This window comes from Momordica charantia, assembly GCF_013281855.1.
Source record: "Momordica charantia cultivar OHB3-1 chromosome 5 unlocalized genomic scaffold, Mcharantia_2.0 BLBB01000005.1, whole genome shotgun sequence".
NCBI lineage: Eukaryota > Viridiplantae > Streptophyta > Magnoliopsida > Cucurbitales > Cucurbitaceae > Momordica > Momordica charantia.
In genome coordinates this window covers 6222875-6249042 of record NW_028275163.1, presented here as the reverse complement: position 1 = coordinate 6249042, position 26168 = coordinate 6222875, and the positions used below count along the sequence as shown (strand labels likewise).

The following is a 26168-nucleotide window of genomic DNA, read 5'->3' as shown; positions in this document are numbered from 1 at the left end:
CGAGTATAGAACAATTTAATAATATATATTTAAGATTGGTGAGTGTTTAGGTTCTAGATCACCTTTCAATTAAAAGAAAAAGCTAAATATATATTTATATGATGTTTAAAATATTTCAATTTGATCTCTGATGTGTTAAAAGATTTTTCAATTTAGTCTTTCATTATCGATAAATATTCAAAATTGATTAATAATAGACTTACATGACATAATATTTAGAAAATTGACAGAAATTTAGAGAAGATAACGACTAAGTTAGCACAAACAATTAGCCAAGTGTCATCTTAAATTATGATAATTTTTTTTTCGGTTCATATTATTGCAATTTCAATACAACCAAAAAAAAAGAACCCCTAAAATTTTGTTCTAAAATGATGGAAACATATTCTAAATGGGCCGTTAGGGCCCATTAAGCTTTGTTAATCAGTTCACGAACATCTATGGGCCCTTGACTAGTCAAAACACACATTTTTAGAAAATATATTATTTTTTTTATAATAAATTAACAAGTTCAAATTAACTTTCTAATTTTCTTAATATATCAATTTTTTTCTATAAAATTTTACGGATAGATACATGAAAAGGAAAAATGAAGGGGATACTTTTGTTTTAATATCATATAAAACTTTTTTTTCACTTAATCATTAGATATATGAATAAACAAGCATGGGAAGGCATACCCATGTAACAAGTTAGGTGTTTAAAGTTTCCAAACGAGTTGACTCTTGTTATATGATTGGAAATTAATGATAAGGACAAAAAAACTACGGGGAAAAATCAATTTCTTACTGTAAACTTACCAGGTGTATAAATTTGGATCATAATCTTTCACTTTGATTCAGTTGGACCATAGAGTTAGATAAATATAGTAATCTTTACTCAATGTTAAATTTCTTCGAGTTTACTCACTAATTTTGTAATGTAAAGATCCCTAAAAGCTTAATAAATTTTTCAATGTAAATTAATATTTTCACAAAATTAAATTTTATTTGAGTACAAAAGACATGTTTTGTAATTAATAGAGAATAATTTTTTTTTCATAATTCTTCAAACAAAAATTCTACAATATTTTCTCTAGTTTAAGGTAAAAATTACAACATTTATTTAAATTTAAGGTGCATGAATCTATAAAAGTCTATAGAAATGTTGGTTCACCATTCGTGTCGATATAGGAAAAGAATGGAAGAGCTTGGAAAGTTTTAGATCAAAATATATTTTAAATAATTAAAAAATATATATTGGAGAGAATTTATTTTTTAATCTTTTATAGGCATCACCCTTTGTACTCTGGCCATGGACAAAACAAAACGGCAGCGTTTGGTTCACACCTAGATCTAGACGCCAAATTAGATTTTAACATCTTTCGAAGTCAGACATCCCAGGGGGTCTTTTTTTTTTTTTTTTTAGTACAAATATCTGATTCAGTTAAATAGAAAGAAAAAAAACTAAATATTTGCTTAATATTTTACCCAATTATTTTATTAGGGTTTTAAAACAATTATCTTCTTTCTCTTTACAATATTTATTTTTTATGTTTTTGGATCTGTTAACTAATAATTCATATAGCCAAAACGAGTATACGTCTGCGTTACTTATCATATATTTTCAATCGAGAAATTGTAAATTCGATTTCTGACTCCATATTGTATTTAAAAAAACATAATTCATATATATATTTCTTAAAATATTTATGTGCACATTAATTATTATTATAGTCATTTACTAAAATTTATCACTAAACATGAATATGAGATTAAAATAGTATTGAGTCAGCTTAAGCATAAATAAAACCAAGGTTTTATATGTGGATGATATTGATGAAAATGTTGGAGATCTTTGTTGGAAATGTCAATTGTTAATGGATATTTTTTTTAAATACACTAAGAGTAAAAAAAATAATTGTAAGAAATATCTAAATTAATGAATAAGTATTCCACACTTTTTAAATAAGTTAAAAATTAGTAATATTAACGTTATCTCCATATTAGTGATATTATGTTGATATTCTTTATATTTTGTCGAATTGTGATACTATAGAAAATGTTGTTTCATCCTCGTATCAATGTCAAGTTCATGAACATATGGAAGTTCGTGGAAATGTTGATATGTTGATGGAAATTTAATATTTTGGTTAAGACATCGTTACTTCTCTAAAAAAAAGTTCTATATTTATGATATAATATTCATTCTAAAAAAATAAGTTGTGAATAAAGAATGCAAATAGGGTCCAATTTGAAATCTTATATTTATTTATTTATTTTCCCTTGACGCAGATAATATATTTATCAATATCGTTCAACTAGTTAAGATATCTATCTCCGACCATAAAGCCAAGAGTTTGAATCCTCATCCTCATATGTTGTACTAAAAAAGTTAAGGTTAAAAAAACACTTTTGATCCTGTACTTTTAAATTTGTAACAATTTAGTCGTTGTAATTTAGAGTTGGCAACGATTTAGTCCTTATCATGATTTTTTTTTCGGTTAAGTTTTTAACTATAAAGGGATCAAACATGTTTATAAATTAGAAAGATTAAAGTATTATATGAAAAATTTTGACACTTAATTTTAATAAATTTTTTTACGATAGGGACTAAATTGATACAAATTTTAAACTATAGAGATTAAATCGTTTCAAACTAAAATTCAAGGACTAGATTGTTACTTTAGCTAAAGTACAAGGACTAAATCGTTAGAAACTAACGTTCAAGGACTAAATTGTTATTTTAGTGAAAGTACATTGACCAAATGTGTTTTTTAATAAAAAAAATTAATACATTTAAGTTATTCATATGACACATCTGGTACGTAATAATAAAAAGTAGTAAATAAGTTTACAAAGTCAAGGTAATTATTGATTTTTTGTTTTTTTGACAAAGGGTTATTATTGAAATTTGACATTTTAAACTCATAAAAAAAATATTGATACAAAAGTTCGTCATCTATTTTTAATTAGAAATACTTAATTCTAAATTTAGTATACAGTAGTTTTATTGCATAAAATCTTATTAACAATTTTAATATAACTTGTAACCTTCATTGAATTAATTATTTAGAAAAATATAATGTTTAAATGTGATTTTGATTCATTTCGCTCATGGTACTTTTTAAAACGTTTTGGTCCTACCACTTTCATTTTTATTTTTTAGTTAGCTTTTTAATTTCAAAATATCCATTTTAATCGATGTACCTTTGAAAAATGATCAATTTTAGTTTATATTTTAAAAATTTTAACACAAATTTTATACGGAATAGAAACCATTTAGTAAAAATTTATGATTATATTTTAAGAAATTTAGTAAGTCAAGTGTCATGTTAAAATTAAGACCGAAAAAAATAAGATCAAAATAAAAATGAAGAGATCAAAATAATTACTTTTTAGAAGTATTGCGCTTAAAATGAATAAAAGTTGAAATCACTATACTAAAAAGAATCAAATTCAAATAACATCAATCAAAATACTATTTAAACTCAAATATAATTAGATTTTAGGTATTAAAAAAAAGAATTAGCTACACCTTAATGACCTCATTTTTTTTTAACAAAAGATATTTTTAAAAATTTTGCATATTTCACTAATATTTTGGAAAATATGGCACTTCTGGAAAAGTATGGCAGCGTAATCATTTAATCAATATACAGTTTCACTGATGAAGATAATAATTTAAATGATCTATTCTAGTGGGCACTCATGTAAAATAAAATAATATTCTAAAATAATAAAAATAATAAATATTGGACTACAAATGGTCAAAGCGAATATAGCTCAACAGTAACGAGTTCGATTTCTAACCCACATGTTATACTAAAAAAATGTTGGACTACAAACTATATCATTATATAATAATCATCTATTAAATATTACCGTTCTAATAGTTTGTTATATTTAATAATATTATAAATTCAACGGACAACTTCACATTATTCATAATATGAATAGATTAGAGATATACGTCAGTTATATTTTGACTTCTCCAAACTAACTACATACCTAAAAAGATTCCAAAACCATCCCTTTTTAACTATCATATATTTTTTCACTTTCATATAAAACACATTTTTAATGACTAAAAACACACTTTAAAAAAAGAAAAGAAAAAAAACCCTGGAATAAATTAGCCATAGGAGGTAGCTGTTGTGTATTTTTCTAATATTAATTGCAATTTTCTAGAATCCATTGCCTTTGACCTCTAATTTGAATTTTTTTTAAGAGAAGTTATTAAATTTAGTCACATGTTAATTTCTTTTAATAAGATTGTTTTATTTGAAAGTCAATCTCTCTTTTGTTATATAAAAAAAAAAATACTCAAATATAAAATTTGGATAGTAATTAAGATATCAAATTTACAAATATCATGTAATTTTTATCACATGCGAACATGATTGATATAATATACCTATCACACTACTTTAAAATTAGTCAAATTATTCTGTCAAACAAAAAAGTCAATTTATTTAAAAATATAATATTTTTATAAAATAAATTTTAAATTACCCATCTATTAATTCCATACAAACTAAATACATGCTTCCCATTTATAGGTATAGAACATCATGTGCACATTCAAACACAGGCACATCTCAATTCCAAACTACTTATTTTTCTAATTTTTTCATTCTTTATAGACCAAGTTTTAATGTATATATTTTATCGGAAATGAGATCAGATAATTGAAATTAATATCTTTTTTAGAAAAATTGAAATGAGCATCGGTAACATTACAAATTTACCCCCTTTTTACCTTTTTAAGTCTGAACCTCATTTATATTCAACTCAATGTTATTATTTCTACTATACATTTTTATATTTAATTGTAGGGAAAAATACATTTTTGGACCATGAGATTTGAGATAGGTGTCAATTTAGTCCGTGAAGTTTCAAAATGAACACTTTTAATCCCTGAGATTTGGGGTTGGTGTCAATTTGGTCTTTTAAGTTTCAAAATGAACACTATTAGTCCCTAAAGTTTGAATTTTTTTTTTCTGAGGTGGTAATTAATTGGTGATTGGAATTTTTTAATTTGTTTTTCAATTTGGTTCCTAACCAGTCACTTGTTCATTACTCGGTCTTTTTTTCGTTAAGTTAACCAACGGTCCAATAATACTGAGGGATCATTTAGAACAACTTTTCAAACTTTAGGGATCAAAAGTGTTTATTTTAAAATTTAAGGACCAAATTGACACTTACCTCAAATCTCAGGGACCAAAAATGTTTATTTTGAAATTTAAGGAATCAAATTGACACCTGTCAAAAATCTACCAAAAAGTATATTTTTCTTTTAGTTATACTACATATTGTATGATCTACATATATTTCTTCATATTAGCCATTCAAATTGGGACAATTCTTTTCTTTTATTTTATTTTATAATATTTTACTTTTAATATTCTATTTTTTTAACTGAAGCAAATTAAGGTGGCTACCCACTCATGTGGAAGAAAAAAAAATGAAAAGATAGAGATGAGAGAGAAAAGAAGAAGTCAAAGTTCTTATGTAATATAAAATTAAATATTGTGTGTATAAATTGAAAGGAAACGCAATGCTTAGGTATTGGGGATGTCATTTATTATTATTTTTTAATTATGTGGTTTTTGGTTTTCGATATTTAGTTAAAATAATTTGAATATAAAAAAATTGGAATTTCCAACCAAAAAATTCCAAAAATAGACCTCCAAATTAGAAAGGTTTTCCATGAACATTAAATTAGCCTACCAAAACTCCACATCTCCTACTCTATGATTCATCACCCCTTTTATATATATATATATATATTAAAACGTCGGAAAAAATCAAATCAAATCAGAATATTAAGAAAATTTTAATTACACACTATCTTAATTGAATAAGATAATGTAATTTCATATATTACAAATATCAAGATTGAAACTTTTTTTTAATAAAAAAACATTGAATTAAAAAGAAATAAGAGTTACATCACTGTGACCATGCATCCCATCACAATTCACGAAAAAAGATAATTGTCCCAAAGAACATAGGAACGATAAGAAATAAACCAAGATGGAAACATTTGATTTATAAAGAAAGTTACTAACTTTTTCTTTTTTGAAATTTGAAAAATGAATTTACTGTTGAAATGCCACAAGAATTTAGACCACATCATTAAAAGAAGTATGAATTTAGATTACGTTTTAAGACATTATTTTGTGAAAAAAAAAACGACAAAGTAAGATTTTGTACGATCATAAATAACTTATCCTGATGAATTTCTATTTCTCATATATGATTATGATATTATGTAGGGTTTAATCAAATGATGAGATGTGACAATAAAACTTGATTTAACCGAGTTTAATAATATGTGTTTTTTTTTTCTGTGTGTTTTATGGTTTGATAGTGATAGACTTTAAAGAGCAAAGTCACATAAATATATTATGTGATATGTCATTCCATATCCACATGTACTTTTCTTAATTTTGTCCAAATATATTATTGTCCATCTATTTGGAAGAAAAAAAAAAAGAAGAAGAAGGTTCTACATAAATTGACAATCTATTATCCAATGGCCAGCATGATTTCATCTTTACCTCATCCATTTATTTATTTATTTTTCTTTTAATTTTTTTTAAATATAACTTATTAAATTTATTGTATTTCTATATTAATATGATAAATATAAATATAATTTCATATTAATGGGTTTGAGTTGACAAATTGAGTTTATGTGTTTCGAATCATTACTACAAGGGAAAAAAAAAACTTTTCTTACACCAAAAACGTCTGAAAAATTTTTCATAAAAAAATAATGGGTCTAAGTCATTCCCTAACATTTTTCATTTTGAACAAAAAAATAATAGCGTCGCTCGTTGCTGATTCTAGGTCTGATCGTCGTTGGAATCGTCGCATGATCCAGATCTTGCCACTGTGGAGTTGACACTTGGGTTGCCATTCATGGACATCGTTGGTGGGGTCGCCTGATCGGGTAGGTGGTCGTTGGATTTGGATATCGAATGTGGATGTTGCTGGTGGAGTCGTCGTGGGTCGTCTAATCTGGTGGGATCGCGAGATTTGGGTAGGTCGCCAGATCTACTAATTTTTTGCTATGAATTTTTTAATTCTTCTATTTTTTCAGTCACTTAAATTTAAGCTTATGAAATAATTTACATTCACAAGTTCACAACCCAAGCAGAAAAAAGTGTTCAAAAGCCAAAGTATAGAGTATGTAATTACCGTTGAGTTATGTTCACTTTGACATGTATAACAACTGAGTAATTATTTATAATAGCAAAAAAATAACAAATATTATCACTTAAATATTTCAACCATTTATTGAGTTATACTAAATATTACGTTTTTCAATAGTTATTAAACATATTACCTATAATATATATCTAAAAAATAGCATAGCTTACATATGTCATACCCATTTGATTATTTAGGAATCTATGATTATTATAAAGCATCTATTTAATTAATAATTGCAAATTCTTTATTGAAGTAGCCTTTTTTGATAGGGAGGAGGATGATTAAAATAGCTTAATGAAACAAAGTCAAGGTTGCGAAAGATAAAAAATATAAAAATAATTAAATTTTACTATATTAAAAGGTAATAGATTGGAGAATTATTTTTGGACAATTCTACCCGAACTCCTCAATTAATAATTTCAATCATGCCGTTGATTTAATTTTTAAATTTTGATTATCAATTTTTATTATATAAAATGTGAGATAGTTTCAAAATTATTTTTGACTTATTTGTCCTTTATATAATTTTAAAATTCCAGACTCAGTAGTTTATATTTGATTTATTACAAATTTTTTTTTCAAATTAAAATAAAATTTATGTTATAAAATTACAAGTCATCACATTAATTTTTTTTAAAATTCTTGAAATCTCAATCCAATTTTTAAAATGAAAAAAAAAATAGTTTTAAAATCCTATGGGTTTATTTTCCAAATTGATTCAGAGATTTCAAAAATAATTTTTAAAACAAAACATAAAATTTTGCTAGTGTAATCAAAGGGTAGTTAAATTTTATATAAAAAAGTTTGGAGAATTATTTTTTAAAAGCTTGTTTTTTGATTCGTTTGTTTATTTTATTTTTTAAATTTAGGTTTGAGAATGATTATTTTCAATTTACAACCGGCCTCTTCAATAATTGTAAGGCAAAATTCATTCCTTTTTACCCATAAACGTCCGAGTGGGGAATTAATTTTAACATTAAACTTATATATATATATATATATATATATATATATATATATATATTGGTTATCACACAAAATTCAATCAACAAAAACTTAAAACGAAGCTAAAAAATGTCTGAATTGAGTCGCGAAATAACTTGAAAAAGAAAGCACTCTGAACTTAACATGAATACGTAGACCCACCTAGAAGTTTTGGAATCAAAATAAGATTTGGCCTGATTTTAACTTATTCTCCTGAAATGGTAAATGAATAGGGAACGTACCATAATAGTGTTTTACTAAAAAATGATAAAAGATTTATTTTTTTGCTTTTCCATTTTTTAGTAAAACATGTGTAGGTAGAGGATTGAACTTAAGATCTATGCTAATTACCGCTGAGTTATGCTTGCTTTTGACTTCTTTTTGGTTTTCGTATAATCAAAGTTCAATCAAGACGATATAAACATGAAAGTAGGAATCAAAATAAGATTTCTATAATAGGTTGATGAACTTTGATTGAACTATTGACCACTGGAATAATATAATAGATGTCTTATCTACTGTTTATATGGATAATTTTAGATTGTCCAACACACGTGAAGCAGATATGGCCGAATTATTCGGAATGAATTATGTGAGGTAAGAACAGTACAAAGAAACCAAATACTGTGATACTCAATTAATAAGAATCTTAACTATGTTTTTGAGACCAAGGAATCAGATAAGTATACCTCGGTACGAAATGATGCTCCTACTTATAGATGAAATGAAGTGGGGGCTTACACACCCGTTCTGTTAGACCGTTGACCTAGGTACCTTGATATATAGCCTTTCCAAGCTATCTCCAGTTCAACCGAGCTGTTTGGTACCTCTTTGATCGAGGTCGATAGGTTAGCTATTGGGAACTTTCGAGGTAAAAGAAGAGGAATCGCGTAGTATGACCTTTATATAATGTAACCCCTCTCATTTTTACAAGAAGCTAAACCCAATTTTAGAAAACCAATTTTAAGGAAAAAAACACCACCCCTGAATTGTTAACAACAATACTTTAAAATTACGTATCTTAGGGCTAACTCTTCCTAAAACATTAATATATATATATATATATATATATATATATTTATTTATTTATTTATTTATTTATTTATGCATTTCTCCCTAGTAAGCAAAGGATAGAATGTGACTAGTAAATACCTAAGTATTTTTCAATTATTAATTTTGTGTTTGACATTCGGAATTCGGAATTGGACATGAATAAATAATTTCAAATTTCACAATTTTAAATTCCAATTTCTTTACTAATCACGAGCAATTTTTTTTTTTTAAATCACTATAATTTGCTCCTTACAAAATCAGAGGTTCCAAATACAGATCATCCCGAAGAAAGGAAGAAGACGAAGTTTTTTTTGTTTTGTTTTTTGGTGGGCAAAAGATTGTGTGTTTGCTTTTTAGTTAATAGTTTTAGTTTTAGAAAGGTGTTCATCATGATGATTCAAGCTTGACATCATATTGATGATTGGTCCAAAATGAATCAAAAAAATAAAACAAAACAAAATAATTTTTATTTAATTATTGGACCCCACTTCTGAATTTTCCCACGATTCCAATCCCCATGCGTCGCCTCTCTGTCAGAACCCCCAACAAACCCAAATCCTCACTCCATTTATATATATATCCCCAAATCCCTAATCAAAATCCCCAATTTCCCAATTCCCAAATTCAGTTCATGATCACAGCCTCTATTTCCAAATTCCCCGCCATTGTTCCTTCCAGATTCTCCTTCTTCCGCTCCGCCGCCGCCTCCTCCGCCATGTCTGAATCCGATCGCTCATCGCCCTTCGCCGCTCCTCGCTTGGTCCTCAAGAAGATTCTCGCCAAGCTCCAGCACGAAGGAGACGGCGCCGTCGTTCGTAGAGGCATTGGAAGGTACTAATTCTTCTCAAATCTTCTTCAATCTTCTTCTCCGCCCACTCATTTCTTCTTCTCTCTGTTCCTCAGAACTGATTTGAAGAATTTGGATCCGTTTCTCATGCTCGACGATTTCTCCGGTACCGGAACCGATTCTCTTGAGATTCATTCGCTTTAATTTCTTCTTCCTCTGTTTTCTGATTCAATTTTCTCTCCGTCGATTCATCTTTTGCAGTCAGTCCGCCGGCTGGATTCCCTGACCATCCTCACAGAGGTTCATTTTCAATTCCTTCCGTTGAATTTTCATACCAACTCCTCTAACAAACTTCTTCTCCTTTTTTTTTTTTTTAATGCACGCGTTTTAACTTTGAGCAGAGGTTGTATTTTTTAAAATTCTTGAATATTCTATTTATAAAGTTGATTTTGAAGTCTTGTATTAAATGAAACCGTGTCCTAAAACCACGATTTCCTATATATATGAGTGTGAAATGTCTTTTTTTTTTATTTTTAAAGATTTGGAGTATTTTTAAATTTTTTTGGGGGGCCAAGTATCTTATTTTAAAAATAAGTCTCCTATTTTCTCATATTTTGATGTTGATTTGTTTTTTTTTTAATAGGGTTTGAGACAGTGACCTACATGTTACAGGTAAAATCTGGTTTCTGTGGTGAAATTAAGAAATTATGGTGTGGGGACAAATTTCTTTTTTTTTTCTTTTTTAATTTTGATTATTTATTTGGATTTTAGGGAGGAATTACCCATCAAGATTTTTCTGGCCACAAGGGTACAATCAGGACTGGAGATGTCCAGGTTAAATATGTCATTTCCTTAAAAATATATATATATAGTTTATGTGGCTTTTTTTATTTTTAATTTTTAAATATGATGTATTGAGGAGGTTATTTATTACGTCACAATTGACATTTTGGGTTATTTTGAGGTGGCAGTGGATGACAGCAGGGAGAGGAATTATCCATTCGGAAATGCCTGCTGGAGAAGGAAGTCAAAAGGGCTTGCAGCTTTGGATCAATCTCTCATCTCGTGACAAAACGTAAAAAAAAAAAAAAACTGTTTTAAGAGAGAAATTATTGAATATGATCGATCGTGAATGTTATATTGACAATTACATTGTGGCAATTTGCTAGGATGGAGCCGAGGTATCAGGAGCTGCCAAGCGAGAACATTCCGAGAGCGGAGAAAGACGGGGTTGAAGTTCGCGTCATAGCAGGAGAGTCCATGGGAGTGCACTCTCCAATCTACACACGAACCCCAACCATGTACCTCGACTTCACTCTGAAACCAAGGGCTCAAGTGCACCAAAGCATCCCGGATTCGTGGACCGCATTCGTGTACATAATCGAGGGGGAAGGGGTGTTCGGGGCACCAAGCTCGTCTCGAGCGGGCGCCCACCATGTGCTAGTGCTTGGAGTTGGAGAAGGGGTGAGCGTGTGGAACAGATCTTCAAAGCCATTGAGGTTTGTTCTGATTGCAGGGAAGCCTTTGAATGAACCAATTGTGCAATATGGACCATTTGTGATGAACACACAATCTGAAATTGATCAAGCCATTGAGGATTATCACTACTCCAAAAATGGGTTTGAAATGGCAAAGCATTGGAGATCTCAGTGAGAATAAAAAAAAAGCTAAAAAAAAAAAAGGGAATTTTTTGAAAAGTAAAAAAAAAAAAAAAGAATTGGTCAATGTCTCTATCCAAACAGAGCAAAAATATTTACATTTTAAGGAAAGGAAACCTTCTAGAAGACCCCCAAATGCTCTGCTGAATCTTCTGTTGGGGTCAGCTTATCTTAGTCAAAATTTATGTTTTTATCTATTTTTATTTTATTTTTTTATTTTTACTTTTGTTGGTGGTAAAGGGTTGTAATAGTCTTTTTCTTTTTATGTATTTTTATTATAAATTTTATCAACTATTTTGTTGGCTAAATGTACCTTCTAAGAGTTTATGTCATTTTATATTTCTTAGTGATTAAGCTCAATCTTATATGGGTATGAATGATAAAACTTAAACATAGTCAAGTAATATTCTCCCAAATTGATGACGTACCGTTTTATAAAAATTGAAAAAATAAAATAAAATAAAATATTTTATATTGATTATTTGATATTGTTAAACTAAATCGACATTGACATTGTTATGACCTATAAAATTTTTTTTTGAATTTGTGCATCACCTTTCTTTCAACGTTTAGTAACGAAAAGAGTTTGATAGAACCTAAATCACAGCCTAAAGGATTAGAAAAACGATTTGAAAAAAACACGCGAATATTAGAGACTAAGCTATTTAAATTTGTTTTGGTTTATTGTATTTTTAGATTTGATGAGAAAATGAAGTTGTTGGTGGAAGTTGTGGTAGGGTTGGGGGTTTATATATTTTCTTGTGAGTTGAGTTTCTCAATCATATCTAAAACACTCCCATTTGTGACTCTCCAACCATAAACAAAAATGTTATTGCTACAACCACTAGAGTAGGAAAAAAAAAAGGAGGGATAGAACTTTTTTTTTTTTTTTTTTAAATTTTGGGCAAAGAATTTTCAAAATCTTATCTTAATTCCTTTCTCACCCAAAACCCTATTTTGTCAAAATTTGGTGGATATCTCCCAATGGAGTACTCATTTTTACATTTCTTTAAGAATATAATATTGCAAATGGATACGAGGATTTGAATGTTGGATCTTTAAATAATAGTACAGGGGTGGAGATTCGTACCTTTGACTTAATTTTAGTCGATGATGTATGTTTTTAACCAGTTGAGCTATATTCCGGTTGACTTTATAAGAAAATGTAATTGATGCTTTAATTAGCTGAAATGTATACTCTAACTTGATGAAGTTTATTTAGTACTATGGTTAAGTCATCAAAACCATATTTGCTAAGGGCATTAGGCTAGTACATTTGTGTGATATATGAGGTTGAAGACGGAGGGGAGTGATTGTCGTTAGTGTAAAAGAGGAAGCCCAAACGAAGCCAAATGATATGCAGGGTTAAACATATTAAGATTTCGTGAAAACGAATTGTTCGTGTTAGTTTGCAGGGCATAATATGATCAAGAACCTACATAATATAAATGATGCATCGGCGCCACTTTGGATTTTATTTTGGGAGTAAGGGCAATGGATGGAATAAGATAAATAACTGGTTTAATTTAATATATCTTCTCTAAGCACAAAATAATATAATAATTTTTTTTTTTTTTGAGTTCAACCACGTGGGGAGGCAAATATTCAAACCTCAAATTTACCTTAATTAACTGATTGAGTTATGCTCAGGTTGGCAGCACAAGGTAACTTTATGATATAAAATGCTCGAATTTTATGGTATGAAACCATAGAATAATTAGTGTCATCAATTTACTATATATTGAAGTGATCACAGCTCACAATGATTGAGAAATAGATTTGAGTTTGGTGAAATTTCACTCAGAAAAAAGAACAATTTCCCCCTCACTTTATTTTGGTCTTTGAGTTACAATTATTCCTTGTATTAATTGGATTGGGAAATTATTGGATTGAAGATGATGGGAACACAACACAAAATTGTCAAAATTAGAATAATCTTGAGTGAGCTTGATTGCAAAATGTGAATTTCCCACTCTCCTTTTCCCCATTTCAAATTGTTTACACATTTGCTCAAAATCTTTCTTTTCAACTTTTAGAAGTTATAAATTAATATTACTTAATGTTAAACAATACTATGTTTAATGAATGTTTTTTCATAGAACTATTTTCTATTTCTAAATGAATAATCATTTATTTGAAATATCTCCACACTCGAATAGGAATGTGAAAAGACGCACCTAAATTAATTATCTATAAGAGAACTGTGTAAATGTAGAGCTTTCTTGCTCACATTCTTCTTGCGCATCTAGCAATTCCTTTTCAAATGTTTTAGTTTTCCATTTTTTTTCCAACACCTGATAACTCTTGATTTCAAGAGTAAAAGGAGTCTATTTCATGTTATTTTGAGATCTAATTGTTCAAAAAGTGTCCATAATGTGAATAATTGACAAATTTCATTAGGATTCTTCATTTTTACGGATATTAACGAAAATCGAATTAATTTTACCCACGAAATTATATATAGTTGCAAATTTGAAGTCAAGAATCCAAGGAAATAGTGTTGAGACGTTGCCAGAGCGTCTCAGTGCTATCACATGCAGCCAAGTCCTGGGGTAGTGAGACACTGCCCCATAGCATCTCCACGCTATGAACATGGAAGCTCAATCCCGCATAATCGTTGTAGCGTCTTGATGCTCCGACTTGGATTCCTCATTTATTTAAGTATACAACGACTAAGATTCCTAGTTTATTTAGGGTGTAGTGTTGAGACGTTGCCCTTAGCATTTCAACACTGTCGCAATGTTTATAAATATTGAGCACCACCGTTAAGAATGGAGGACTTTTGCAAAAAAGATTAAGTTCGTTCGAGAGACAAGAACGAGGGAGACGGTCTAAAGGTTGTGATCGTGGAGATTGAATTCGGGACGATCAATTGACACAACAAATTTAGTCTTTCTCATTTTCCTTGACTTTTCAAGTTTTTGTAATGAGACCCTTGTTGGGATTTTTCTATATTTTCATGAACAGTAACTACATTTCTTGTCTTAGGAATTAATGTAGCCACTCGATTTATGAATTAAATTGATTGAATTTTGTCTGGATTGATTTGTTCTTAATCTATTTTGTGCATTTATTTGCTTAATATCTTTAATCTCTTTATCACAAACTAATTGTTGATAAATCTGAATCTTATGCTCGGGAGACGTGGGTTTAGATTGGAACTTGAATGTATGACTAGGATAGTTCTAAGATCGGGAGATTTAGAATTGTTTAGAAGTTATTAAAAGAAGTAGACTCAAGGCCTTATTTGTTAACGAAACTAGATATGAATATTGGTTTCATATTAAGTGAGAGAATTAATTGTGCTTAGAAGAGACATGAATGATTTGTGACTAGTTGCATATTCAATCTTAGTTGCATTATTCTTTATTAATTGTGTTATAAATCCGCTGTTGTTTCTTTAGATAAAATTGAGCGATTGTATTTGTGGTATTTGAATAAACTAGAAATCTAATATCGTGGATGATATCGATAGTCACTTACCATTTCATTAAAACTTAAGGTTTACACTCGCGGTAAGAAGTTATTTCTCGTATCACACTTTGGTTTGTCATTTTCCAACTTGCTCATTGGTTCAAATTTATACTCATCTCTTTTGAGAATCTCTTCTATTCAAATTTCAATTCAATTTTTTTCTAGCCACAGAGTCATAGATTGTTAATTTTCATAGATTCCTAACTTTCAAAAGTAGGGATCGTAATAAAAGAATGACATTTAACTCATCACCCTAAAATTCTAAATTCAAGCTATAGCATAATTTAAATAAAATGTTGTGAAAAAATAATTAAAACAAATAATTGCAAATATAGTAAAAATTAGAATGCATAAATTAGTAGTTGCAATAAATTAATATGTAACTTAATCAAAATCTAAGTTAATGGTGGATTTATATGTTAACCCATGATAATCGAATAAAACAAAAACATAGTAATTACCATTATTTAAGTTAATCAATGATTTCTAAAATTTTCTAGATTAATTGGTTAATGCATGATACATTTGTCTTAAAAGTCACATGTCCAAATCTTCATCTCTATATAGTTTGTTTGGAGGTGAAAATCGTAGTGCTATATGGAGGACATAGATTGGTATATCTGGAAACCGTCTTCACCTAGGTCCACCTCAAAGCTGTTCGACGAGGTGGAGTCCATAATCAAATGCGGATCACGACAACTGTTTTGATGTCCAACCTACCACCTGGTTCGACCATAATTCTCCAACATATCCGATATGATCTCCGACATGAATAACCGCCTGTCGGAAGATCTGTCGAATCATCGATCTATAAATAGACGGCACCATTTCCACACCAGGCATTGCATTTCTCCTCAAACTTTATATTGAGTCTGAACTATTTACTGACTTGAGTGTCGAAGAGTTTGCCCTCTTGGGTAGGTCATTTCTCGTTAAGGCAAGTCAATTCTCCCACGTGGCCGACCTTGTCCACGTCAAACATCGCTCAATTCCACACATAAACATAGTTTAATTGACAAAATTTTAAAATTATTTCAAGGATCTTTCCATTAAATATTTGCAATTATATTTTTAATCACTAAAAAAAACATATTTTTAAATATTCTAGAAAAGGAAGCTACCGTTCAAAATTTCCACCCAAATTCTAGGCTGTTCAAATCTGCCAGAAATTTCAATATAATACTAACAAATTATTTTTATTTAAATTTCATTAAGTAAAAAAAAATTAACACTCAATCAATCTATCAATTTAAGAAATTGATAGCATTTGATATAATCTCTCAAGGTACTAAATGTTGATATTAATTTAAATATTAGAAATCTCAAATTTATAAAAAAGTCGATACTAATGTTTATTTATGAAAAAAAAAATAATAAAAATTAAGAAATTCTTAAAAAAAAAGCCATTTAAATTAACAAATAAGTGTTTCATTATTTTATAAGTTAAAATTATTACATTTAAAATGAGTTAAAGTTATTACTATTAATTTTATGTCCATATTTATGATATTTTGATAAATTCTTTTAATATTTTGTCAACTGTTTGTTTTACTATTAATATTTTAAAAGTTCACTAACTAAAATAAAATACAATAAAACAGAAAGTTTAGGAACCAAATTAGAAAATTTAAAAGTTACGCAACAAAGTAAGGACAGAAATGAAATTTAAACCATAAGATTATTTGAAGTTTAAAAGACTAGGACTAGATTTATAATTCAAGGAATTAATTTTAAATGGTCAAAATAAGAGACAGAATCAAATGAGAAAAAAAATTAAAAAAGAAAACAAAAAGCAGAGTATAATTATACATAAAACATTATTTTTTTTCTCCGGAAAAAAAAAAGGACCTGCTATTACAGTGAAAAATCTGTAGAAATATGAAAACAGGCCCCACAGAAGGAGAAAAAAGAAAGAAAAATAAACAAATAATTGGAACTTCTGAACATAGAAGATCCTCTTGATCATGATTTATCCAAAGATCTCCAAGTACAACTAACTTTACAAAATGAAAAATTAATTATAAAAAAAAATAATAATAAACTGTTGATATTTGCTCTGTCACTATTTGCTTCAAATAATAATTAATACAAAAGTGTTTCTTCTTGAATTAAATTCAAAGAAATAATTTCATTTCTATATATGGAAATGGTCTTACATTGCATTTGGAGGAGCCTGAGAGAAATTATAAAGGAAACAAACAAAGAAAGACAACCAATTTGAATCACCAAACCAAAAACAGAATCTAAGAGGCCAACATGGTGAAAACACTCAATTTTTGGAGCTGAGATATGAACATCACCTCGAACAGCAAGAAGACAAATAGCTTTCAGATTGCTTTGATCCGCCGTTGCTGACGAGGCTTACGCGGTTGACGGATAATTCTGCTTTGTAGGTATCGGAATTCAGGACCTTCCTGCTGACATTGTTGTATATTTCTCGAATCACGATCTCGAAAGCCCTTTTAACATTTGTTGAATCTAGAGCAGATGTCTCCATGAAGAACAATCCTTCGGCCTCCGCAAGTTGCGTGCCTTCTTCAACAGTCACGTCCCTGATGTTCTCCAAGTCGCATTTGTTCCCGACTAGCATCCTTGCCACGGTTGTATCGGAATGAGCTGCATAATGATGTGAATGAAGATATGAAAACTGATCATTTTAAGCAATTAGGTATATATGCATTAAATTCATCACTAAAGAGGGAAAGAGAGCAACTTTAAGACATAAACAGTAGAACAGAGAAATCAAGCATGAAGTAGCTAATGAATTACAACTTATAGAGTTGATTAATGTGTCCACATTGTATCACTATCAGGTCAATTACAGGAGGCCCCTTCAACTTCTCCAGGTGATTCGCCTGTTCTGAACTCAAAACTGAAACTTGGCTGTAAGCTATGTTGTATACTAATCAACTGGATTCCTCTAGTAAAAAGTCCTATCCAGATACACTATGACCTATTCAACTCAACATGTTGAATCTTTTGACTAAGTGGTTTCTTGATCAAATGATACTCGCACACAAGTAACATCAAAGTGGTATTTGGAGAATTGTTTTACGCCTTTTGAAAACCTTACTCTTACTACTAAAGAACTCGAGGGTCCCTTCTCACAGTGGTTATGGGCATAAAGAAATGAACATGTCAACAATAGAAATGGTAGTGACGAAACCTATGTGATTGAGCAAATGAGAAGTCATAGGCACTCCACTCCATCATCAGTAGCATATGTTCATCATATCCAATACAAGCAGCAAGGTTTACTACATCAATAAGCATCCACCCAAACGAACCCCATCGCAACACAACTTTATCTCATACATGGGAAACATTTCCACCTTAAAAACATCTCTTCTCCCTTAGTTAACATTTTAATCCATGATCTTATTCCCAAATATTCTATTATGGTGGCCCTCAAAATTTTCACTTCAATCCATTTTAGTCCTCGACATTAAATCTCAGTAGGGCATTCAACAGAAATCTCACGCTTAGGTTTATGAAAATTTAACAAGAATGACTGAAATGTATATTTAACAAAGTTCAGAGAACAAACCAAAATATTTCAAAATTAAGGGCAAAAGAGTATATGATAAAAGTTCAGGAATCAAGAATTTAAACCAACATCTTTTAAACTCCAAGATGAGACCATAAGGACAGAATGATCAAGTAATTTGTCCATTGCAACTTCCGATCAAAATGGCACACTCAAAGAAGCTGATGAGTAGCTACCGACATGAAAAATGAATCACAAATTCGATGCTAAAAATAAGGGTAATTTTCAGGGGAATGAACAAGCAGAACTAACCGACAAAATTTCACTACTAAGTTGCCAGTAATTCTACAGAGAAAACACGAAATAGGATCAGATCTGAATAATTACAGAGAACCGGCAAAACTTCAAGTTCAAGAATCAAGACTGTCATCCTCTTCACATCACGGAGTTAGTTCAAGTAATCGAACTTAAATCTTTAAGCGGTCGCGCCTCGGTTACTTCTTCAATAAAATATAGCAATCCAAAGCAAAGAAAGCGTATAAGAAAATCAATTGACCGACTCGAACAAAAATCCAAAAAGAGAAGTCCAGATCTAGAACATCTACAAGAACAAAAGGCAAAAGCGATTGGGACTACTCACTCTTGAGCTCGTCGAGCCATCGGCCAACACTGTCGAAAGTGGAGCGGCGGCTGATATCGTAGACGACGAGAGCACCGACAGCGCCACGGTAGTACGCGGAGGTGACGGCGCGGAACCGCTCCTGGCCGGCGGTGTCCCAAATCTGAGCCTTAACCTCCTTGCCGTCGATGTCCATAACCTGAGTCTGAAATTCGACGCCGATGGTGGCCTTGGAGTGGAGATTGAACTCGTTCCTAGCATAGCGAGAGAGCAAATTGGATTTGCCGACGGCGGAGTCTCCGATTATGACGATCTTGAACAGGTACTCCTCGCCGCCTTCATCGTCCGACGACGACATTGGCTCCGATTGATTCCTCTGCTTTCGTTTGGAAACAAAAATCAATCAAAGAATGAAGATTATGGGGAGAGGATTGTGGAAGAAAAGATGTGATTGCAAGTTTTTAGAGAGAGAGCAATAATGGAGGATGAGAGAGAGAAGCTATAAAAGCTAAGCTGGCACAGAGAGACAAACTGCGCATGTAGTGCTAGTGGTAATGCTTTGCCTTGCCTCCATCATATCTTCTTTTGTTTTCCTATTTTGTAGCATATCCGAGATTTCTGTTGACACGTCGATATTTTTATCTACATTTTTATGTGTTGGGGTAATTCGATGTTTTTATGGTATGATAAAAAAGTCGATAAAATATAAAAGAATATTAACAAAATATAACTAATAATGTTTGTGTATGGAAATGTCCGTCTAAATAATAAGGCTTATCCCTTCCGTGTGTCGGGTGACCTATAAAACAAAAGTGAACACTCTGATGTCTAAGTTAATATATGGTTGGAGAATGAGTATAGTATATTCAGAAGAGATTCGAACATACCTTGGTAATGGATTACCAACTCCTACTTATAGGTGAAGACGAATTGGTTAATTAAGAAGGATGAGATTCCCTCTGCAGATCTTGGTGGCCAGATTGGTGATTGGCGCTAACCACGCTCAGTCAAGTGTCTTTCTTGCATGCTAATGATGGCAACGACTGAGCGAGGATGACCTAGTTGATCACTAGGTTGGCCTACCTTGTTAGGCTGCTCAGCGTGGCAGTCTACCTTTTCACCCTCGTTGCAACTAATATAGACGTATCAATTGTTTTTAACTTATTTAGAAATGATAAAATACTTATTTGTTCGATTTAAATAATTTTTACGAATTTTTATTTTTATAACCCTTCTAAAAATATTGATCAACATTGACATTTGATCGATATTTCCATTAATATTTCTATATATATTGAGACCTCCACATTTCCATTAATATCGACATTTAAAACCTTGGCAGGAACAAAATTCTAAATGTCGATAGAAATATTGATGTCTCAATTAAAAATGTTAAAAAGTAAAAAATTCATAACAAATAAATATTTCATCTTTTTAAATAATTTTAAAATTATTAATATTAATATCACGTTTCAGATGAGATATTTTCTTTATGTTTTATCAATTTTCCTTTTTCATAATATTAATATTATGTTTCAAATTAGAGATATTTTCTTTATATTTTATCAAAAAAAAATTCAATAATATATGGAAGTGTCGCTCACTCCTCACTATATATATTGAAATGTCGACATCTAAACATAAATTTAATACTTTGGATGAGGAGAGGATATTAAATTTGTGTTGACATCTAATAATTTCTAGCAGCATTTTTTTTAGTATAACAATTGGAGCGGAAGATTCGAACTTATGATCTCTGGATCAGAAACAGATGTCAATTATCGTTGAACTAAGCTCATGTTGGTAATTTCTAACACATTTAAGAGTGACGTTTTCATTTAAAATATTAAATTGAATACATATTCATGGGTTAGACATTGAGTTAGAATGAGTTGTTGGTTTCACTTTTCATTGTAAAGTCGCCTGATGTAAATTTAATATTACTATCACTGGTGAGAATTTCTCAACTTATTTAAAGAGTGAGAGAAATGTTTGTTTATTAGTTTAAATGATCTTTTTAATGAATTTCTTGATTTTATTGATATTGATATGTTTATCAGCATCTTGGTAAAATTGAGAGGCCAACATTTGTAGTTTTTTATATTTTAAATAATAATTTAATTTTTAGATTTTAATAGGAAACAATGGAGTGAATGAATTAAATTGTTACTTCTATATTTTTTCAGACCTTTTAATTTTGGAGGAGTAGATGAAACTTAAATTAGTTCAATTAATTAAAATATTTTCGAAAAAATATAGTAAGTTTAAATCTATGGGATATATATGTATATTTTTTCAAGGAAGGTTACATGTTAATCATATTTGGAAAGGAAAAAAGTATGGTGCCTTGTCAGTGAAATCACATTTTTCAAGACAAATTTTAGAAAGAGACAAAAGAAAAATAAAAAAGGAAAAATCTAAGTCATCTATCTACGATTTTAGATACACGAATGTCGAAATAAGAAGATTGCAAAAAAATAATGATAATAATAATAATAAATAAAAAGGTAATAAAATAATAAAAAAAATAAAAAAATAGAAAGAAAGAAAGAATATAGAAAATAAAAAGTTAGATAATAAATTGATATAAAAATCATACATATTTCTTAATATTAAAAATAAGAGGGGGATATTCTCAAAAGAAAAAAAGGTGTAGATTTAATTTTAGAAGAAAATTGCTACCCAAATGTGTTTTTTTTTTTTCAATGTCTGGATCATCTTACACGTATCTCAACTAATCTTATGGGATAATTATCTGATGCTACAATATTTGGTACTGAAAAACACATAGGAATTACTAATTTCTAATGTCTTGATAAATTGTATCTAAATTGACTACATTTTTAAATTTTAGCACTAACTTTATTTTTGAGTTATTCATGGTTACTAACTTTATTCAGTCTATTTATAATAATTTAGTGTCTATTGAATCTATACTGTGTTTTATATTTTTTTATTTCTTAAAAAAAAGAACTTTACATCACTTTGTAGTCTCTTAATGTTTAAGATATGTGGTAAAATACAATAAGAATTGTTAGAAAACTGACCAAGCTAACGAACCTCGTCTCATGTGATGGATGACCTGGAAAACGAGCTCGAGGTATGTAGAGCAGGGACCTGCAAAACAGAAGACACTCCCACGTCTAAGTCAATAGATGGTCGAGCTATATTCGAGATAGGAGGTTTGTATTTATAAGCGGAACTTCCGACAGAACCCTAACGGCTCTTTAAGGTTTTTGAAGACGACAGCGTGTTGTCGCAGAATATGTCGGAAAGTGAATCCCGACGGAGTGTCTTTTGGTCAGCTCTCCGGTTAGCTCGACCAGAGAGCTGGGTTATAAATAAAAGAAAGATGAGGTCGGTTCGAATTGTCATTCCAAATCCGAGGAGGAAAATTTTAGTTTCACTTGATTGAGAGCCACATGTCATTCTCATAAAATAAGGACTTGCCATATATTTTAGCTCATCTAGTCTATACTATTAACACTATCAATCTGAAAACCAACGCTACAATATTCATAAATTCGTAAGAAAATTATAATATTCCAACTCTATACATACTTTTTTTTTCCTGTCAAGATGCATAAACACATCATTAGAGAATATATATATTTTATTTTTTATTCCATATTATTCCAAAATTTGTAGCAGTGATTTGAGAATTTTGAGATCAAAATAGAATAACATGCATCAAAGTTTACACCAAAGTTAGATTTAAACCCAACTGAGTTAATTTGATTAGTAATTAATGATAAGTTAAGTTACACATTTGTTTCTTAAGCTTTGATGAACATAATTTAGTGGTAATTAACATATATCTGTAATAAAGAAGTTGTGAGTTCGATCTCCCACCCCACATGTTGTACTAAAAAAATAATTTAATTTATAAACTTTCAAAAATTTAACATTAAATTTTTGTATTTTGAATTATGCTTCTTTGTAGTCTTTGTTAGATAATTTTGGGTTGCCAATTCGAACCATAGTTTAATGTATTAGATACTGATTACATCTTGTTCAATTTTTTGTACTGATTATTTGGGAAATGTAAACATGAGCATACAGTAACCGGTTAAAAAAAAGTATAACCTCTTAAATTAATTTTAAAAAAAAAATATCATCTCTTTTTAAATTGGCCCCACAATGGACTTGGCATCTCACACCTTAATTAATTAATTTTACTTTGTAATAAAGTAAAAGGGCCAAAAATTGAAAATGTTTCAATCATTTGGTCAACGCTACTTTTTTTTTTTCAAGAAAAGAAAAAAAAAACGTTACTTTTTTTTTTTTGGGTAGGGTCACTTTTCTCCTTTTTGCATGCCTGTTGGATTTTCTTTTTAAGGAAAATATTTAGGTTCCGTAGATATATCTTCTCATAACATTTTTTTTTTACTTTTTAAAAATTATGTCTAACTTATTGAGCTTTTTTCTTTCTTTTCTAATTTATAATGGTTGGATTTTGTGTCATTAGCTCGTGTGTTTGTAATTAATAAAAAATTTATTTATTTAATAAAAAATTATTTTACTATTCACTCATTCCCGATAGATAAGTAGATAAGTGTTCCTTTAAATGTTGGGGTCTAATTCTCTCACGGACCCGAGAGAGACTTTTTGTTTAATGGTCGAACCATAAACAAGTTATTCATTAGAGGAGTAGTGGTACTTAAAAAGTGCAAGATGTAACTCATGGGTAAAACGATAATTTGATAGGTCGATTTCCATGGACACGAAATGTTCTATCGTGAGAAGAGTGCAGTTGTGGGTCTTCAGTGGAGTGACTCGTAGTTAACGAATGTTGATCAATAAATCTCGTATGGTTGGAGTTTCTGATTTATAGGTCCCATTAGGTCCCTTTGCTAGCTCACAACGGATAAAACGAGGATCAAGAATTTATGAAAAAAATTAAAACGTTCAAATTCAAATAAGAGAATGTATATATTGTATATAGCGATGATTAAATACATAGTTTATTTTGAATAAAGATTAAAAAATTAAACTATATATTATGAAAAAATTATTTGAATATGGTTCCATTAATAATTAATATGAATTAGATTCATATGGAATCTAAGGTTATACAATAGAGATACATTTGAATATATTCGTATAAAGAGTAATTCAAACTAAAATAGTTGGTTTCAATTATTTGAAGTTGCAAACGATGAACTCATCTAAATAACTCATATGAATTTCTTCGAGGAGTATCATAATTGTTTATTTATTCATACATTGAACCTATTCCCTCTAAGCCCTTTATTATTTACATTGACCGACCACTGGGTCATCCCATGATGGTTATCAATTTATCTTAACAAACGTCTTGACATGAATATTTGTGTCTTTAATATACTTTAAAAACCAAAATAGGAATTTATGAAAATTTAAGAGCAAAATAGGAAACATATATTATCCTCCATAGACACATCTCTACCGTTTGATCGTGATGCTTCATATTATGGTATGGATCACACCATATGCGGATGAAACCACACTTCTTTATGTAACCACATTCGTTGACTTCTCTCCAGAGAGATATTTACTCGAAAAATTGCTCTGGTCAACATACCCAAAATTGAAGGATAAAATAGAAGTTTATGAAAATTTAATAGGTTAACAAAAGTCCAATTAATAAGTAAAATATGAAAACTAACCGAATATGTAAAATAATTAATTTAATAATTCAAGGAATAAACATTCGAGTACTCAAATATCACCATAATGCATAAATTATTTGTCGAACTAATTTATCAGTTTAGAAACCCAAGTTAGTTATTAAAGACAAACATAAAATTTAAAAATAGTTAAAACTCACGATAGCAAATACTAGCATTAAAACTAAAATAAATAATTAATATATTAATATGAAAATGTAATTTTTTTATATAAGATATGAAAATGTAATTTTATATTTTCACTTATCATCAAATAAAATAAATTTATGGATTAAATCCGCAGTGTTTCCCTTGCGAAGAGAGAAAAAATATATAATTTTATGTATGACGACTAATTAGTTTTCTTTCCTGTTAAATATATGTTTGTAATCACATTTATTTGGGAATAGACTATCATTTCATCAAGTCACACTTTATGAATTAACTCTCTCTCTAAAAAAAATATATCGGTCTGTTGTATTATATATAAACCGATCCTAATCGCACCCATATGCCAATGAACACACCACTTCTACTGATAGACACTTCAACATGACAGTTGTATCTCATAGAAGTTTTAAGGGTAAAATAGGTATTTATTAAAAAGTTGAGGGCATAAAAGTTTGAATATTTCTATACCACTACATGTTACTGTATTAGAAAAAAATGATTATTTTTTCCCTATTTAAAAAATTTTATATACAACGGAAATCTTTTAAAATAAATTTATGACAAAAAGAAAGTTAGTGAGTGAAATATATGCTACAAGTACATTGAAAAGAACAAGGTTAAAATGAATGAACCAAAATAATCACTTTTTAAAAATACATGGACTATAATGAATAAAAATTCAAAATACAGAGACCAAAATGTTTAAATAATAGAGGAACCAAAATGAACTAAAACCAAAAGTATAAGAATCAAAATAGTAATCATAACTAATGATGTTTATTTTTTTTAAATACTTATTTGTTAATTTAAATATTTGTCATTAATATTTTTTTCTTTTATAATTCTTTCAGAATATTCATCTGACATATAAATTTAAGACCTCTTCCGGTTCGCATTGACACTCGAAACTTTGAATATAGAATTTTGTTATGTATAATTCAAAGTGATTTTGTATATATCAATTTGGGGTCTTTTTTTCTCTCTCTAAAAGTGCTTGTTATAGGGTTTTTTTTTTTTTTTTTTTTTGTTAAAATGTTACTCTCCAAAGTTATTATAAACTCATTTTAGATGTTATATGGGTTAGA

At 29.4% G+C, this 26168-nt stretch overlaps 2 protein-coding genes across 2 annotated transcripts; one reads left to right on the top strand and one right to left on the bottom strand.

Annotated features, from left to right (window-relative positions):
- The first annotated feature begins 9829 nt into the window (after positions 1 to 9829).
- LOC111009296 (RmlC-like cupins superfamily protein) lies at positions 9830 to 11996 on the top strand. The gene is made up of 7 exons (XM_088124665.1): positions 9830 to 10070; positions 10143 to 10192; positions 10288 to 10326; positions 10670 to 10698; positions 10798 to 10860; positions 10998 to 11101; positions 11196 to 11996. Exons 1-7 carry the CDS (start codon positions 9871 to 9873, stop codon positions 11677 to 11679), a joined length of 969 nt encoding a protein of 322 aa, XP_087980791.1. The 5' UTR covers positions 9830 to 9870; the 3' UTR covers positions 11680 to 11996.
- Positions 11997 to 17189: 5193 nt separating this feature from the next.
- Positions 17190 to 19821, bottom strand: ARA4 (P-loop containing nucleoside triphosphate hydrolases superfamily protein). Its single transcript, XM_022282510.2, has 2 exons — positions 19286 to 19821; positions 17190 to 17774 (listed from the first exon to the last, which is right to left on the bottom strand). The coding sequence occupies exons 1-2, from the start codon at positions 19620 to 19622 to the stop codon at positions 17455 to 17457; spliced, it is 657 nt and encodes a 218-aa protein (XP_022138202.1). The 5' UTR covers positions 19623 to 19821; the 3' UTR covers positions 17190 to 17454.
- Positions 19822 to 26168: the final 6347 nt, after the last annotated feature.